The 16,647-nt window shown below is 36.5% G+C and overlaps 1 protein-coding gene across 6 annotated transcripts; it reads left to right on the top strand.

Moving 5' to 3' along the window:
• Positions 353-16,351, top strand: LOC109709249. Of its 6 annotated transcripts, none has more exons than XM_020231415.1 (7): positions 354-547; positions 2,187-2,243; positions 6,321-6,497; positions 6,616-6,702; positions 7,723-7,787; positions 8,693-8,812; positions 9,576-9,706. In XM_020231415.1, exons 1-6 carry the CDS (start codon positions 419-421, stop codon positions 8,784-8,786), a joined length of 609 nt encoding a protein of 202 aa, XP_020087004.1. In that variant the 5' UTR covers positions 354-418; the 3' UTR covers positions 8,787-8,812; positions 9,576-9,706. The 6 variants fall into 6 exon arrangements, 5 of the variants coding, with proteins under 5 accessions (XP_020086990.1, XP_020087004.1, XP_020087012.1 ...); XM_020231423.1 differs by lacking the exon at positions 9,576-9,706 and adding an exon at positions 8,923-9,036; XM_020231384.1 differs by lacking the exon at positions 8,693-8,812 and adding an exon at positions 16,213-16,351 and having other exon boundaries at positions 356-547; positions 9,576-9,772.

Below are 16,647 nucleotides of genomic sequence, written 5' to 3'. Positions count from 1 at the left end.
TTGTTTGAAAAGAACAAATGTGATTAGCTTGTTATTGATGACGTAGTACAAGTGTGGCAGTATAGAATTTCTCCTGAGAGAGAGAAAGAGAGAGATAGAGGTGTGGGGTTGGGGAGGAGATTGAGAAGGGATCTCGGGAAATGGGAGATGAGAGAGAAAACGATAATCCCGACCGCTTATATATATTAATATATATTAAAGGTATTAATTTTTTTTTTTTCTATTCTTTGAAAATAAGGCTAGATGGGAAATTTTTTTTCAAAAGGAGGCTAGATAGGAAATATCTATTTGTAAAGAGGCTAGATAGATAAATAGCTCTATTTCTCTCTCATACCCCACAACAGACATATTGAGAGAGAGAGAGAGAGAGAGAGAGAGACGTAAAAGAGTGTGTGTGTGTGTGGGGGTGGAAGAAGGGATGCTACGGGTGTCGGAGGACGGAGGGCGGCGGAGGGAGGGCTACGTGGAGATCTACCGCCAGCTCGGTCGAACCCTCCTCGATCTCCAAGACGCCGCCGATCGAGTTTTCGACGTCATCTCTCTGCGAGTACGACTCTCATCCATCCCTTTCTTCTTCTTCTTCTTCTTGCTAAGATTTTACTTTTTCAGAATAAGCTGGAAGGAACGATCCCCAAATTTCTTTTTATTAAAAACACAAAAAACTTTGCAGAGTCACCATAGAGAGAAGAAAGAAAACATCAAAAACAAGCTCCCATGCAACTAATCTCAATCCCATAAATAAATTAGCTAATTTGGAAGAAGAGAGAAACAGAGGATTACATATCTGATACTCTGAACCCCCTCTTGAGTAGCCTCCCAGTAAACCAACAAATTCTCCCGGTCCAGTTAACAACGATCTACATCCTCAACTCCAAGGCTACTTCAAGATCCCCCCGTACTCTAAATCCATCAGGAGATTTAGGCAGTTGCGCAACCCTTCTGAGTTGAGAACCTTTGTTAGACAAAATAATGGGCACCTTCTTTTTCAGTTTCCCTTTAAAAGCATTTCCGCCCACTGTAGCTACAAAGACGTTAGTTAATCTTTTCGAGTATCTGCACGCCAAAGCACTGCTTCCCTGTGAAAATTCTTGCATTAGGAGCTCTCCCGATTGACCAGCAAATTGTCATGACTGCTATGTCTCATGAATCTCAGCTTCTGCTTCACCTTCTCTCTTATCCATTTAAGCTACAGGCCCTTAACATTCGTTGGATCTGATTTTGTCCTAAATATACGCTTGGAGGATAACCAGATGGCTTTGACAAACCTGCATCTCTGGAATAATGATTGACACATTCACTTTGCCCCCAGCAAAGCACACCCTCTGCGGACTCTATGTTCCAAACTCTTTATTTTAATTCTCTGTTGTAAGTAACTTATAGTTAACCCAGAACCACATAAAAATCTTCACCTTCAACAGTACATAACAATTCCAAATTCTCTTGCGTAACAAACACTTGATACCTCCGCTGTTTAAGAATTTGTAGAAAAGAATAAACACTAAATCTGCTGGATGACTCCCATCTCCAGATATTCTCTACTTGCGTCTTCAGATAGCAATCTTCTGAAAAATCAGTTTATTGGGCCATTCTCCTTTCCAACCTACCGCACCATCCTTTACTGTTGCCTTCTTGTTTGAAATGATATTTGCTAGCAGAGGAAACTTAGTCTCAAGTGTACATTGCCCCACCCGAATATCCTTCCGGAGTAATGTCTTTTGTCCATTACCTACTTTCATAGCAATGCAAGGCTTGAATAAAGGACCAATCCTTGCAACTCCTTTCTACCATGAAGAGATCTCAACTGATTTAAGAATGATACATTGGATTGGTTTGAACCTTCTTGAAAACTTTGTAGAAATAAGATCTTTCCATTTCACTTCCTAACATGGCCACATTATAATCTCTTAGATTAGAACACCCAAACTGCATTGCTCCTTAGTTTCATAAACTCTCTTCCAATTCATCAAACAAATCTGCTTCTTTATCTTTCCGCAAAAAGCTTCTTCTCACTTTATTTTTGATGTTTTCTTTACCTTTCCACCACCACTTCCCTATCAGGGTCACTCAGCCACATTATAATCTCTTAGATTTAGAACACCTAGACCACCTTGTGCCTTAATTTTACTTTTTCATTATTAGCAACATCTAATCCTTGCTTGTTGTATAATCTTCCATTTTATTGTTAGACTTCTCAAGAGCAAGATAAACTGTCCGAAATCTCCCGGAGAATCCAAGTAGCCAAGGTATAATATGATTCTCTTCAAAATTACTTGTGTTCTTTTGTCCTTTCAAATTGATAGAATTGATTATTCAAATTGCGACGTGGATGCTATTTTTTACTATTTCTTTGGTGTTTTGTTTAGCGCCTATTTGGCCCTGCTGTCTCAGCTTTCAACCCTCCTTTCAGCTACACTAGTTTCTAGTAGATTATTTTGGATAAAAAGTAAAATATGGAGCTTCTGCTGCAGTGGGGAGTAAAAATGAGATTCCGAACCTCAAAAGTAGAAGTTCAAATTTGCTGCATAGAGAAGTTATTGAGGGGATTTTGCTGCATAGAGAAGTTATTGAGGGGATTTTAATCTGGTGGTTCTTCTAATATCACTTCTTAGGCAACATTTAGTCAAAGAACACTACACCTTACAGGAGGGCTTGTTTGGCCTTAAGTGTTCTTCTTATATTTGGATTGGCAGTTGATCACCGTGTCATCATAATTTTTGTTACATGAAAAATTTGTATAATTGAAAGGCTCTAGAATGTGAAATTGTCTTATTTTTAATATCCAACCGGAGAAATAGAGGGAAATCTAGCTTGAGGAGAGTTAACATGTGTATTAGCTTGAGGTTGTCAATAAGAAGCTCAAACATAGGAGTTGAAGTTATGGAGAAACTTAATTCCTGGGGAAAGGAATCTAAAGTTGATCCATTAGTTGAAGGAGAGAGAGATGAGAGTCATGAGACAGAAGGGTAAATAACAAAGCAGTAGCAGCAAGGTAAAATTGGTTCGAGGGAAAATTACCTACCTTTTTTGCATCAACATGTCACAGTGTAGATCTTCGGTCTTAGTTATTTTACTGGAGCTGATGATCAATTGTAATATCATGCTTATTCAAATAAAAATTGCCAACGCGAGAGGCGATGCTGTTATTTCTATTTCTCTTTCCATTCTCTAGATTCCATTTTACTTTCTTACCTCTTATGCGGTTGGTGTCAGTATCATCTTTATTTTTCTAATTTAAACCTTTTTTTTTAGGCCTCCAGACTAGAGATTGGAAACCCATTTAGATAAGCAACAGAACATTCTATTCGACTATGAAATATTTCACGAAAACTTTTAGATATATTGTAAAGTTTGTTGGACAATCCAAGCTTTTAAATATCAGGCACATATTTCGAAAATATTGTGAGGTTTGCCACCAAATACTATAGTTTCCGAGTTCGGGTTCAGATATGTACGTGTTAGAATCCAATTGTTCCCAACTATAACTCTGATACTAAATTGTTAGAATTTGACGTTTCTTAGCCGTCACCTCCTTTCTTGAAGAGGAGAAGAAACCCGCTCTTTTACAGTTCTGCTCAAGGTAGAATCTATTAATTACTTCTCTTAAAGATTTAAGTGCCGCACGGCACGGGCATGTATCGCCCATGCCGTACCGTGTCCTTATAGAAGCGGCTCGTGGCATGTAGGGTATTGCAGATGGTTATCATATAGTGATACATGTGCGATACCTTGCGAGACATCGCGGTACCTGAGATGTGCCATGGTACGTTCCACAATGTATCGCTAATTTTTTTCCTTTCGATTTTGTTATTCCCTTCTCTCCCTTCTCTTTAATTTAGTTATCTAATGATTCTAATCTTCTCTATTCTAGAATCTAATCTAATCTGATCTAGAATTACCCACTCTAATATATAAAATCTAGTCAAATCTAATCTAATCTATAATCTAATTTAACATTTATTTAAATTTATCTAATTCTAATTAATAATTACGAACCTACTTAAATCTAATCTAGAATTATCTATTGGAATATTAAATATAATACAATATAACTAATTAGATTCGATTTATGTGATTCCAAATTACCTAAATTAATCTAACCCGATTTAAAAATTCTAATCTAAAATTACCTTAATGTAATATAGAATCTAATCTAATCTATTTTATATTTTAGTATCCTAATCTGATTTAGTCTAATCTAATCTTATGAACAAACTAATGTAATCTAGAATTACGTAAACTGTTTTATTCCAATCTAGAATTTGTAAATTAGCATAAATATAAAATAATTTTGATTTAGTATTATTAGATATATTAGAATATATAGTTGATTATAGTAGATTATATAGCCAATAATTTGACAGTACCAGCAATATTTATACAAAAATTGTCAAATAAATCTTATATCAGCAGATAGAAATATGCCATATGATCCATCGCGACGATTTATGTGGAGTTAAGCAATCATCTCTTTGTAAAAATATAGATTTACATAATTATTGTATGTATGAATTTTATTATTTTATTTTAATTTCTATTCTCTATGAGGTATAGTTGTACTTCACAAATAAGAATGCTTATTACTATATTATTGTTGAGTAGTAAGCTATACATAATTAATATTCACAGTTATTTTACTAAATCTTTCAAAATAATATTATAAGAGCATATTGGGACTAAAAAAACTAAAATAAGGCCGTGCCAAAGAGTGCCACTAGGAGGTTATGTGTATCCATCGGCATGCAAACGTACTACGTGTTGGAATGGAGGCATGCCAGTGCCATACTATGCCTGGCAACAATCCGCACGTCTCCATGCCATGGCACTTTAATCCCTGCCTTCTCTGCTAAAGAGTTAATCATCAATCATGAATACAAAAGAGAGGCCTAGAATTCGTATATAATGTTACTGTGATAAAGAAACCAAAGGATATGTTAAAGATATTCCTAATATAATAAGATATATCGAACAGAACTAAATCAGGATTGGCATAGGATTTGATGACCAAAAAGTAGATCTTTAGCAAAAGAATTATCTCAGTATGTAGAGATAACTTGCATAGCATGTCGAATTTCCTGGATACTGTTCACACTGAAATCTCCTATCTTATAAATCTAAGCTATAAAAAAAACTTATCTGATGAAAAGCTGCAACTCAAGATAATCATTCAAACTACTGTTGATGTTATAAGAATTTATGTATTGGTGAAGATAATAAGAACTCAAAATTATCGTCTAGTGTCTGAGCTATCTCAACCCAGATACACAAATGCTTTAATGGCCCGTATTTCCAAAATCAATTGTCCAGCTTCACAAAAATGTATGAATATGATTTGCAAGTGAGTTAGAGGCTGTGATGTGCACATGTGTATTCCACTGTTTCATAGTCTTATAGGTTTGGCATTTTGCTGTTTTCACTCTGGGTGCTAATAACAACCTAAAAAATTGTCGAGCCTTGGGTGAAAAATGATCTAATTTCTACGAGTTGTCTAACAGGCCTACTTTTTTTGGTGATCATAGTAGACTCTAGTGGGATTTTTGTGACAGCAGCAACCTTGCCTCTTTTATCTTTAAACGATAATTAAATATATGGTTTTTTTCCTAAGAATCACTCTGAACTCTCGTTTCTCAATAACAAATGATCATCAATGAGCTTAGTTGGAAACTCTAATAGAGAAATAATTCTTCCAGTGTTATGGTTAAGTTAGTATTGGATTATGGGTGGGAACCTTGGGGGTACGATTTGATATTAACCTTTCCCTACTAGATAACTTTGACTGGATTAGTTGCTGAACAGATTTAGCAATATTTAGATCCAAACTCTTCTTATATTGATAATTTAACCTGCTTCTGCAGCCCACTGTTACTCAAGATTGTAGTATTGCTAAGATTTTACAGTTGCCTACTAAGAAATGCTTTAAATTCAACTTAGAGCAGAAAATCTGCTTGTATGTATGAAGGTATGACCATTATCCCGGAAAGAAGAAATTTGAAGAGAAAGGGAAGGGATTAACTATTTTGCGAAAACTCTCTGTTTCCTTAGTTCTGCTTTTGAACATAGAAGCATTTAAGCATGATCACTAAATGACGCCCTTAAAAAAATTCGTGCCTTTTACATATATACCCCTACAAGATCTATCACCATTGCCATCCTTAAAGTAACATGTTTTGTTAAGTTGATGTGTCGATATATAATTTTAAAAAAATCTGATTGTGCTTCAGGTATGATTTTAGATTGTAGTTTCATTTGAATATTTTAATTGCTTCAACCAGGTATTAGTGATGCAAATATCACCACTCATCATGCCTTTCTTGCCTTTCTAGGCTAAGATTGATTCTCTATCTCGTTCAGAGCAAGCACTCACTGTTATATCACCAGCACGGTATCCGTCAACATGCATCGTCGAAGAAAATTTTCCACCACTGTTCCAATACAGTAATGAAGGAAATGAACCAGGCTTTCCAGTGGCAAAGTTGTTAGTTGATGGAGGATTGAACAGAGTATGGTTGATTTTCAGTTCTCCTGCTCATAGTTCGATCTTCTATTCTTAATCTGATTTCCAATTCTCCTGCTCATAGTTTGATCTTCCGTTCTTCTGCTTATAACATAATTTTGTAGGAATATGGAAGAGATTGTACACTTGAACTATTTCAATTCTTTTCTGAAGAGAACATCAGCTATCCCTCGATGGAAAGTGATTTGAAGGTAAATAGCATCATGCCTATTATTGTAAATGTGTCTTCTTCTTCATAGGCCTGTGTCTTCTTAGGCCTGTTTGGATACGTGAACATCTTTGTTAGTAGATCCCTTTTATTTTATTCAAGAGGGTTGTAGTATTTTGTAGTTGAGGAGTATGATCAAATGTCTAGAAAGGCCTCCATGTCATTTTCTTGGAATAAGATAAATCACCTTGTAGTGAAATATACTATCCTAACAAATTCAATATAGTTTTTTTTTTTTTTTTTAATTTCCTTAGACCATGCTAAAGCAAGAATGCTAGGACCTTGCAAGGAGCTGAAATTAAATCCTAGCTTGCAATCATAAGAGAAAAATATCCTCATAGGGCATAAGTTATTACTGAATAACTTATTCTGACATCCAAACAGGCCCATTATTTTTTCCTTTTGTCATATTAACAATCTAATTTCTTTCTAATTGCATTAAATAGAAAGAGCATAACAAGATTCTAACCTCCGTCTTACTTTCATATAAAGACAGTTAAATATGTAAAGTGAACTTTCTAAATATGATTCGCATATACTGTAAATGCAAATGGATCAAAATATCACTTCGACTGTGGTAACTCTCCCGACTCTTGCTTTTCATCATGTATTTTTCCTTGCTGGCTCTGAAGTGAAAAATAACATTCCTGACATTTTCCAAATGGGAAGGACAATCTAATAATTTTTCTTCGCGCATTTAGCAACAATGAAACTGCTAGGTTTTCCTTGCCTTTTTTTGTTCCTTTTGAAATAAGAGGCCATTTAGCAACAATGAAGCTGCTAGTTTTTCTTTGCCTTTTTCGTTCCTTTTTGGTGTCATATCTTAACTGCTAGACTTGAAACATTATTTTTGCTGAATATATATGGGCAACCATAAATGCTGACAAGCATACGTGCCCTAACTTGAACTCTTAACTTCTGTCTGCTGTGATGCAACTTTTGATTTCGAAAAATGGTTGAATATGGTTAAGTAAATAACCTTTCCTTTTGGTGTATAATTCAGGGAGGAGTTAAGCTTACTGAACCAAATAATAATATATCTTTGCAGAAGATTTTTGAAGCAACAAGGTATGCCAATTTTAGATAACCATAAATTACTTTTTAGTTCTCTTACTACTATATTATGCTATTACTATTAAATTGCCTTAAAAATCTTCGTAATTAGAAGGTTAAAAATAAAAGTGATAGTATGCATTAAAGCCTATAAATACATGTTCATATTTCTTTAAATCAGCTTGAATTCATAAAAACATCTCCCATACGTTACTATGACTTAGAATATATTTCAAATCAGTAATTCTTATGTAATCCTGTGTAATTTTGCTGTGCAGCTGATTCATTCATGCCTTAGAGAATAAAACATTGTGTTTTGTTCTATTCTCTTCTTTTTTTTCAATTAATATGCAATTATTTTGTATATTTTGTCATTTAAGGACCTTAGTTTGATTTTCACTTGTTTTCTTCCTTGGTGTGCCTTCACATTATTTCACCAATAGTAGTATATTATATTTTCTATTTTTTAGTTAGAATGCCTTTGATCACATTCCATTTGTTTCTTTTATATCGATGATGATACTCTACTTAAATAGATTTCTTTCGACGGATAAAAGTACCTCAACATCTGAGTCTGAATCTAAGAGTGAAGAGTTGCCACCTCCTCCTCCAAGTTTGCTTCTGAAAAATTCCGATTGGTAATTGGCTCTGATACCAACTGTGACGGCCTACTTCCTATGGGGTCACTCATCCTAAAACTACTGTAGTCCTGGCACGCTTAACTCTCTTAATCCCTTGAGCCTAGCCGCCGCCCAAAATGCTATAGTCGGGTTAAGAGTTTTAGCCCTATTATATCTTATATATAGGACTATTTGGGGTCTCACACAACGACAAAGTGCAAAGCTGGTAATTGACTCAATTTTTATTGCAAGTGTGTAATTGAGACACAGGCTAAAGTGGAAGGTTTTTTTTTTTTTTAGTCTCTATTTTGAAGCATTTTGGTTGAGGGAAATGAAAGACGGAGAAAAAGGAACACAAATGCTGGAACTGCTGATAAAGCAAAGCTTGTTGTAATTAGGCCACAAAACTGTCTATGAAAGGTGAAGATAGATTTTTTTTTTTTTATGGCATATAATAAATTGCTTATTTTAACACATGTGAAAACTGTGATGTATGTCCTACAATCTATTGCCTGCATTTATGTCATTAGGAACGTTAAATAACTAGGGAGGAGTAAGTGTTGAAAGATCAAGATAGCAGGTAGAAGAATTTTTGTAGAAGTAGAAGAATGTCGAAGACATTAGGGCCTAAACGGGAAGAGTCTGTGACTGGGTATGTAAGAGTATTCCATCCTAGTAATAATAATTGGACTTAAGTATTTTGTTGGGCCCAATGAGTTATTATTGTTAGCGGGTCGGATCGTTACAAATAACTTGCGAAGATGTTAGCAAGAAAGAAAGAGGAAGGAGAGCAGTGGACTGCTTGCTGTAGTTGACATCGAAGATGAAACTAATCAATACTAGTTTTTTATTTTATTTTATTTAACCTATTTCTTTTTTATTTGTTTTTATCGAGGATAAACAATCTCTATGTGGCTTTTGGATTGTAATTAGGAGTTGAATTTTTCGATTGACAATTCTGAGCTTTTTGCTATTTTTCGGCTCACTACTTGATCTGTTAATTTAAGCATTGGTCTCCTCTTGCGTGTTGTAATTTTACCTTTCAACTCTGCTAGCAGGATATAATGTTAATATATTGCTCCCTAGTGCATCTTCAATCTTTGATTAAAATAAGATGATGTGCTTTTCATTGGTGTTTATTTGCTTTTCGTCTTCCCTCTCAAATAAATTGATGTTGCAACAGCACGATGGAGCCACCAGGATATAGCCAAGCAATTGGTCTCACCCACACGGTTTGTGCGCGGTTTAGGTTTCAATTCCCAAAATATGTTGCAACAGGGTGGAGCTGGTTGTTCAGGGATTTCAAGTGTATCATACATGACAGTCACATCACCGTTTCTGTTGGTCCAACAAATGGAGGCTGATGAAAAGGAATTATAATAAGTTACCGTTTGGTTCAAAAATAAGCAAGAACTAACTATTTTAGGGATATGTACAAGTGTAGGTATAAAAGTAATTTTGTATTTGGATGAAAACAGGTACAAATGTAGGTATAAGGAGAAATAAGGAAAAAAATGTTTGGATGGTAGTTGGGGATAAGAGGATAGTGGGTTGGTGAAATTTTAATATGCCCAAATTACCCCAATATGAGAAAAAGTAGCCAGAGTTAGCTTGATTTGCAAGTTATATTTATTCAATTCATTTTGGCGTAAAATGAAGTGATTATGTAATTACTAATAAAATAAATTATAAAAAAAAATGTACTGTAACATTTGTAAAAAATGTAGACGATATTTTTGTTATGTAGCAATTAGAGGTAGGTGCAAATAACGGGATTATGAAATTCTAACATGTGACAGAAATAATATTTTTTGTTGTAAATAACATAATAATATTTAGACACATTACATAAATAAATTATACACGAATATTACATGGAGTTTTACTACAACCAAATGAAAGCAACAAACTTCAGTATCGATTATTCCATAGTTGGTCGGTAATAGAGCGGCGTAAGGACTTCCCATGTGTCGAATCATTGCCTCCGCTAGGAATAGGCATCGGATCGCAAACGTCCACCTGAGGGGATCTTGCTCTAATTGTTCTACAAAATATCTATCATTTTTTTTTTTCTCGATGAATAAAATTATATAGCACACAACATGCCATAGATATCAAGCATTGAACTTTGATGGGAAACGAAGTTGCTTGAGTTAAAATCTTAAACTGCTTCTTTAATATACCAAACTCTTCTCCACGACATTTCTCAATAGTGCATGCCGATAATTATATAGATCTTGGGGATTCCGATGCTTGCGGGCCCATGTAGAACTGTTAAATTGACTTAGATGATACCGCTCACTCCAGTAAGGTGCTAGAAACTTGTGATTCTTTGCGTAGTCCGAATCGACCAAATAATATTTACTTACGCTAATGAATAGACTATTTAGTAAATATTTTTTAGCATTAAAAATTTGAATATTGAACAACATATTAGCATTTACCTTCGGGAATTGTAAAACCTCCCGTATCGCACGCCCATCGAAGTATACACATATCTGCAGTCGATTCTTCCCAACCTGTGCAAACGAAGAAGAAAATATGGTCGAATGATACTGCAGCCATCATATTTTGTGATGTAAATCTTTTGCGGCAACGAAAACGCGGTTGCTCACTCCTTTCGACACATACAGGGATGTGTGTTCCGTCTATCGCACCAATTGCATTCTACAACAGAAGATGCATTAGGAAAAGTTCGGAAAAAAGATACATACGTAAAGTCAAAAAAATGTTATCATGCCAACTGATCTTAAATGGATGAAAATTTATGTTGTTCCAAATTTTTGGATGCGTGCCCGCATTACTTGGCGGCAAGTTCAGGTAATCATCCTTGAGCGTTACAATCGCTCGTAACACATTGTTGAAATGTCGACTAATTGTCTCTCCTGAATGTTGAAATGTTTTCGCCAACACTCTATTTTTCACGCCATGACCAAAACAAAATAGAAAAATAGATAGCTGCTCATTGGCTGTCATACGTCGTGTTGCTTGTATCAACCATCGAGCAAGTAGCATATCGCGAAGTGCGATAAAAGTCGTTGTTGACATGCGAAAGTGCTGATACCCTTTGTCTGGTTGACCATTGAGAAGATCAGTAACTATTTCATAGCCAGAAAAAGGCCGTGTTCTACATCGTCGTTTGTGCAACGTGTTAGCAAATATAAGATAGTCTTGATCATAAAGCAGCACGAAAACTTGGTCCTAGTAGTCATCATCTTTATTTAGTTTTGTTATAATATTTGCTAATGTTGGCGACGAGAAAATAGAACAAAACAGTGAATCACCATGTCAACTGTAACGAATACAAGAGAAAATTAATTCATGGTACCCAATTGCAGTCAGAAAGCGTAAAGTAAATATTGCTCACCCATTGCAATGTAAACTATAACATGTATGGTATGACAAGTTGGTTCACATGACATAGGTTTCAAAATGTAGATTTTGTCACAAGTAAATGTCTGTTCTAATCTGCGAGCGAACGCCCAAGATGAACACATAAAAGAAGCAGATGCATAACACAACATAAAATATATAGCACATAAAAGCCAGGTCTAAAAACCAATATACAACACAAGAAAGTAGCGACGTGGAAACAACGCATGCTAGCTGAAAAATAGTGATCTACAATCCCGGAAAGTCAAGCCTATAGAGAAGGTTCTGCAGTTGAACTTGACGGTTAATCCACATAACCGCAAGCTTCTGCAGTTGAACTTGACGGTTAATCCACATAACCGCAAGCTCATCAGTCATTGTCATAAAAAGTTGTCTACTTTTGTTATCCTGCAATGAATCCCCAGCCGCCAAGGCACGTTCATTCGCCGTGCCCACTATATTATAAACTCTGGTCATACAAACTTCAATTGTTGGGATTGCAGATCGAGTAGCCACCTCGTGCTGATACATTTCCCGTGCAAGGTCGAGCTTTTGCTTCCCGATCGCCATCATCTCAGACAATGCAGTGGCTCTCAGGTCACTCTTCTTTTTTTTGCCGGCGGAGGACGATGCATGTTTCCATGGCTGTGCCGAGGGTGGTGGGGATCTAGGTCGTTTGCCTGCGGAGCTATGTCCTGATCCACTAGCATAACCTCCAACAGTCGGTTGCACGAGGGGAGGGCTAGGAGAACACGAAGATATATTCGGCCTTGCGGTTTCATTACCGGGGGTATCTGTCGAACTTGGTTCAAATAGACCAGGTGAGAGATTAATGGCTAGTTGTCTAACTCCTGTGATAGTATCATCCTCACTAGGCGAAGACGACGATGAACTACAACAGTCGATGGTTCAACCGTTTCTGACGACTGCCCAAAGCGGCCTATCGCCACAGATGATTCACACAGGAAGGCAATGTCGTTATAAGCTGGAAACGGTTTATCCCTACACTTGGCGTATGCAGGATTCGCCTGAATCAAAAGTAGTATACATTAGAATACATGAATAAGGTGGTTAGCAAATAAACTGTATGTACTATCATACAAACTCTTACCGCAATGACTGCATCCCAATCAGCAGGGTCACCGACCGTGGGTATATTGTTCACATTGTCCCAACCCCAACCGCTAAGATTCGCCAATTTGTCGTACAACATGTACAGCCTCTTCAACATCTTGAGGTGGTTACTGATATGCTTTTTGGACAAGTTTTGACATGTTTGTGTTGAACTCCTCAACGATTCTAATCCATGCAACACGAGTGAAACTACCCCCAACGTAGTTTCTGAGTGCGTGCTCCTCCATTAAAATACTCAACAAAATGCTATCGAGATGATCGGTCCAATTGGCGGTGCGGGTCCTCATTTCATTGAGGCGCCTGCTTGGACCGTCTACGTTTTTATTTGACTTAGAGACAATTTTGCCGGGATGCATTTGTACATGAACGACATTGTTTTTATCACTAGTGTCGACACATGCAGCGTGCAGGGTAATAAAATTTGGACATTCCACGAGTAAATCATATAGGTAAACATGTCAACACATAATGATAAATAATTTAATTTACAAGACAAGAAAATCATGTTATGTCTACAAGTAAGCCTGTCCAGAAGAAATTGTACCACGATTGATTTCTCTGCGCGATAAACTATTGCAGGAATGCTGTGAGGCGTCGTGACTCGGGGAGTCCCCGATTATCATGGGACTGCACAGAATATGACTTCCATGCCTACCAACAAATGGTAACGGAAATCGGCATCATTGCCAATTCGATCAACCATAGGTGCAAACAAATCGCTATACACATGTTTTGCATGTTTTAACTGCATCCCAATTGCCGACAATCATTTATCAAATCCGAACACATGTTACTGTTGAAACTCTAGAAATGTTTTACCTCGAGTACCAGTGGGGGAGCAACAGCAGGAGTGTGACAGTGCCGATAGAATGCGAGGGGCTCGGCGAAGCTCTATCATGACGGCCCAAAATGAGTCACTGCAAGAAAGAAAAAACAAGACCCAAGACGGAAAAAAATTGTGCACGAAATCGCTGACGACGAATTTTACTATCGGACGACGAAGTCGGGCTAATCCCGTCGTCGGAAAGAAGGGCAGCGACGAGCAACGCATGCGCGGGGGAGGGGCCATAGCCCTTTAAAAAAACAGGGTCACCCAAACCAGAAAAAAAGAGCAAAAGACGGCGGATCTCCGGCGAAGACGGGCGTTAAGTGTGCGGACCGTACCACGACCATCAGGGATCACATCACAGAGATCTGCACTATCGGCACCAAACGGGAGCAAATCCACAACCTAGACCGAAACAGGGTCTCACATTTTGAAATCTATGTCATGTGAACCAACTTGTCATACTATGCATGTTATAGTCCGCATTGCAATGGGTGGGTAATGTTTACTTTATGTTTTCTGATTGTAATTGGGTACCATGAATTGATTATCTTTTATATTCGTTACGGTTGACATGAGTGATTTACTGTTTCGTTCTATTTTCTTGTTACCAACATTAGCAAATATATGACAATACTAGATGAACATGATGATTACTGGGACCAAGTTCTCGTGCTGCTCTATGATCAAGACTATCTTACATATGCTAACACGTTGTACATACGGCGATGTAGAACGCGGTTTTTTTCTAGCCATGAAATAGTTACTGATCTTCTAAATGGTCATCCAGACAGAGGGTACCAGCATTTTCGCATGTCAACAATGACTTTTATTGCACTTTGTGATGTGCTACTTGCTCGGGGGTTGATACGAGCAACATGATGTATGACAGTCGATGAGCAGCTAGATATTTTTCTATTTTGTGTTGGTCATGGCATGGAAAATAGTGCTGGCGGAAACATTTCAACATTCAGGAGAGACAATTAGTCGACATTTCAACAATGTGTTATCAGCGATTATAACGCTCAAGGATGATTACCTGAGTTTGCCGCCAAGCAATGCGGGCACGCATCCAAGAATTTGGGACAACATAAATTTTCATCCATTTAAGATCAGTTGGCATGATAATATTTTTTTGGCTTTACGTATGTTTCTTTTTTTCAAACTTTTTCTAATGCATCTTTTGTTATAGAATGCAATTGGTGCAATAAACGAAACATACATCCCTGTATGTGTCGAAAGGAGTGAGCAACCGCGTTTTCGCTACCGCAAAAGATTTACGTCACAAAATATGATGGCTGCAATATCATTCGACCATATTTTCTTCTTTGTTTGCACAGATTGGGAAGAATCGGCTGCAGATATGCGTGTACTTCAATGGACGTGTGATACGGAGGGTTTTATAGTTCCCGAAGATAAATGCTAATATGTTGTTCAATATTCAGATTTTTAATGCTAAAAAATATTGACTAAACAGTCTATTCATTGGCATAGGTAAATATTATTTGGTCGATTCGGGCTACGCAAACACTGATAAGTTTCTAGCAACTTACCGGAGTGAGCGGTAGCATCTAAGTCAATTTGACAGTTCTACACGGGCCCGCACGCATTGGAATCCCCGAGATCTGTATAATCATCGGCATGTGCAGTTGAAAAATATTGTGGAGAAGAGTTTTGATATATTAAAGAAGCGGTTTAAGATTTTAACTCAAGCTACTTCGTTTCCCATCAAAGTTCAATGCTTGTTACTTATGGCGTGTTGTGTGCTACATAATTTTATTCGATGAGAAAAAGAAAATGATAGATATTTTGTCTAACAATTAGAGCAAGATCCCCCCTGAGGCGGACGTTGGCGATCCGGTGCCTGTTCTTAGCGGAGGTGATGATTCAACACGTGGGGAGTCCTTGCGTCGCTCTATTACCGACCAATTATGGAATAATCGATGTTGAAGTTTGTTGCTTTTATTTGGTTGTAGTAAAACTCCATGTAATATTCGTGTGTAATTTATTTATATAATGTGTCTAACTATCATTATGTTATCTACAACGAAAAATATTGTTTCTGTCACATGTTAGAATTTTAAAATCCCGTCATTTGCATCTATCTCTAACTGCTACATAACGAAAATATCGTCTGCATTTTTTACAAATGTTACAGTACATTTTCTTTTTGTAATTTATTTTATTGGTAATTAAATAATCGCTACATTTTACGCCAAACTGAATTGAATAAATATAACTTACAAATCAAGTAACTCTGACTACTTTTTCTCATATAGGGATAATTTGGGCATATCAAAATTTCACCAACCCACTATCCTCTTATTTTCAAATACCATCCAAACACTTTTTTCCTTATCTCTCCTTATACCTACACTTGTACCTATTTTCATCTAAACACAAAATTACTCTTATCCCTTCTTATATCTATACTTGTACCTATCCCCGAAATAGCTAGTTCTTGCTTATTCTCGAACCAAACGGTACCTTTGAGTTTAGAGGCGTAGTAGCATTGCTCTTTTTCACAGTAAATCTCCACTCTTTTGTTTTATTTATTTTTAATTTGACTCGTATGGGAACACATTAAGTATCTTTAGTGCAAAATTTTCTACTGATGCCTTGCATAATGTTAGTGTTAGGATTTGTCCATATTGGGACTTATCTAAAATATTTCTAATCCATATGGGATAAGAAATAAATATTTATAATTAGCTGTTATATTCCTAGTCCACTTGGGATAAGAAATAAATCTAACGGATAAATCCTAATATGTTTAAATCTCTATCTATGTGAGATTTAGTTAGAATATGATTAGGATTAATATCTCCCTTATGGCCTATAAATACATGAGGTATTGACCACATACAAGACAACGAAAAAAATAAGAATCATCTCTCCACAAAAATTCTCTCTCTTGGGTTCG

This window comes from Ananas comosus, linkage group 1 (genome assembly GCF_001540865.1).
Source record: "Ananas comosus cultivar F153 linkage group 1, ASM154086v1, whole genome shotgun sequence".
NCBI classification, from domain to species: domain Eukaryota; kingdom Viridiplantae; phylum Streptophyta; class Magnoliopsida; order Poales; family Bromeliaceae; genus Ananas; species Ananas comosus.
This window is presented reverse-complemented; position numbering and strand designations above follow the sequence as displayed.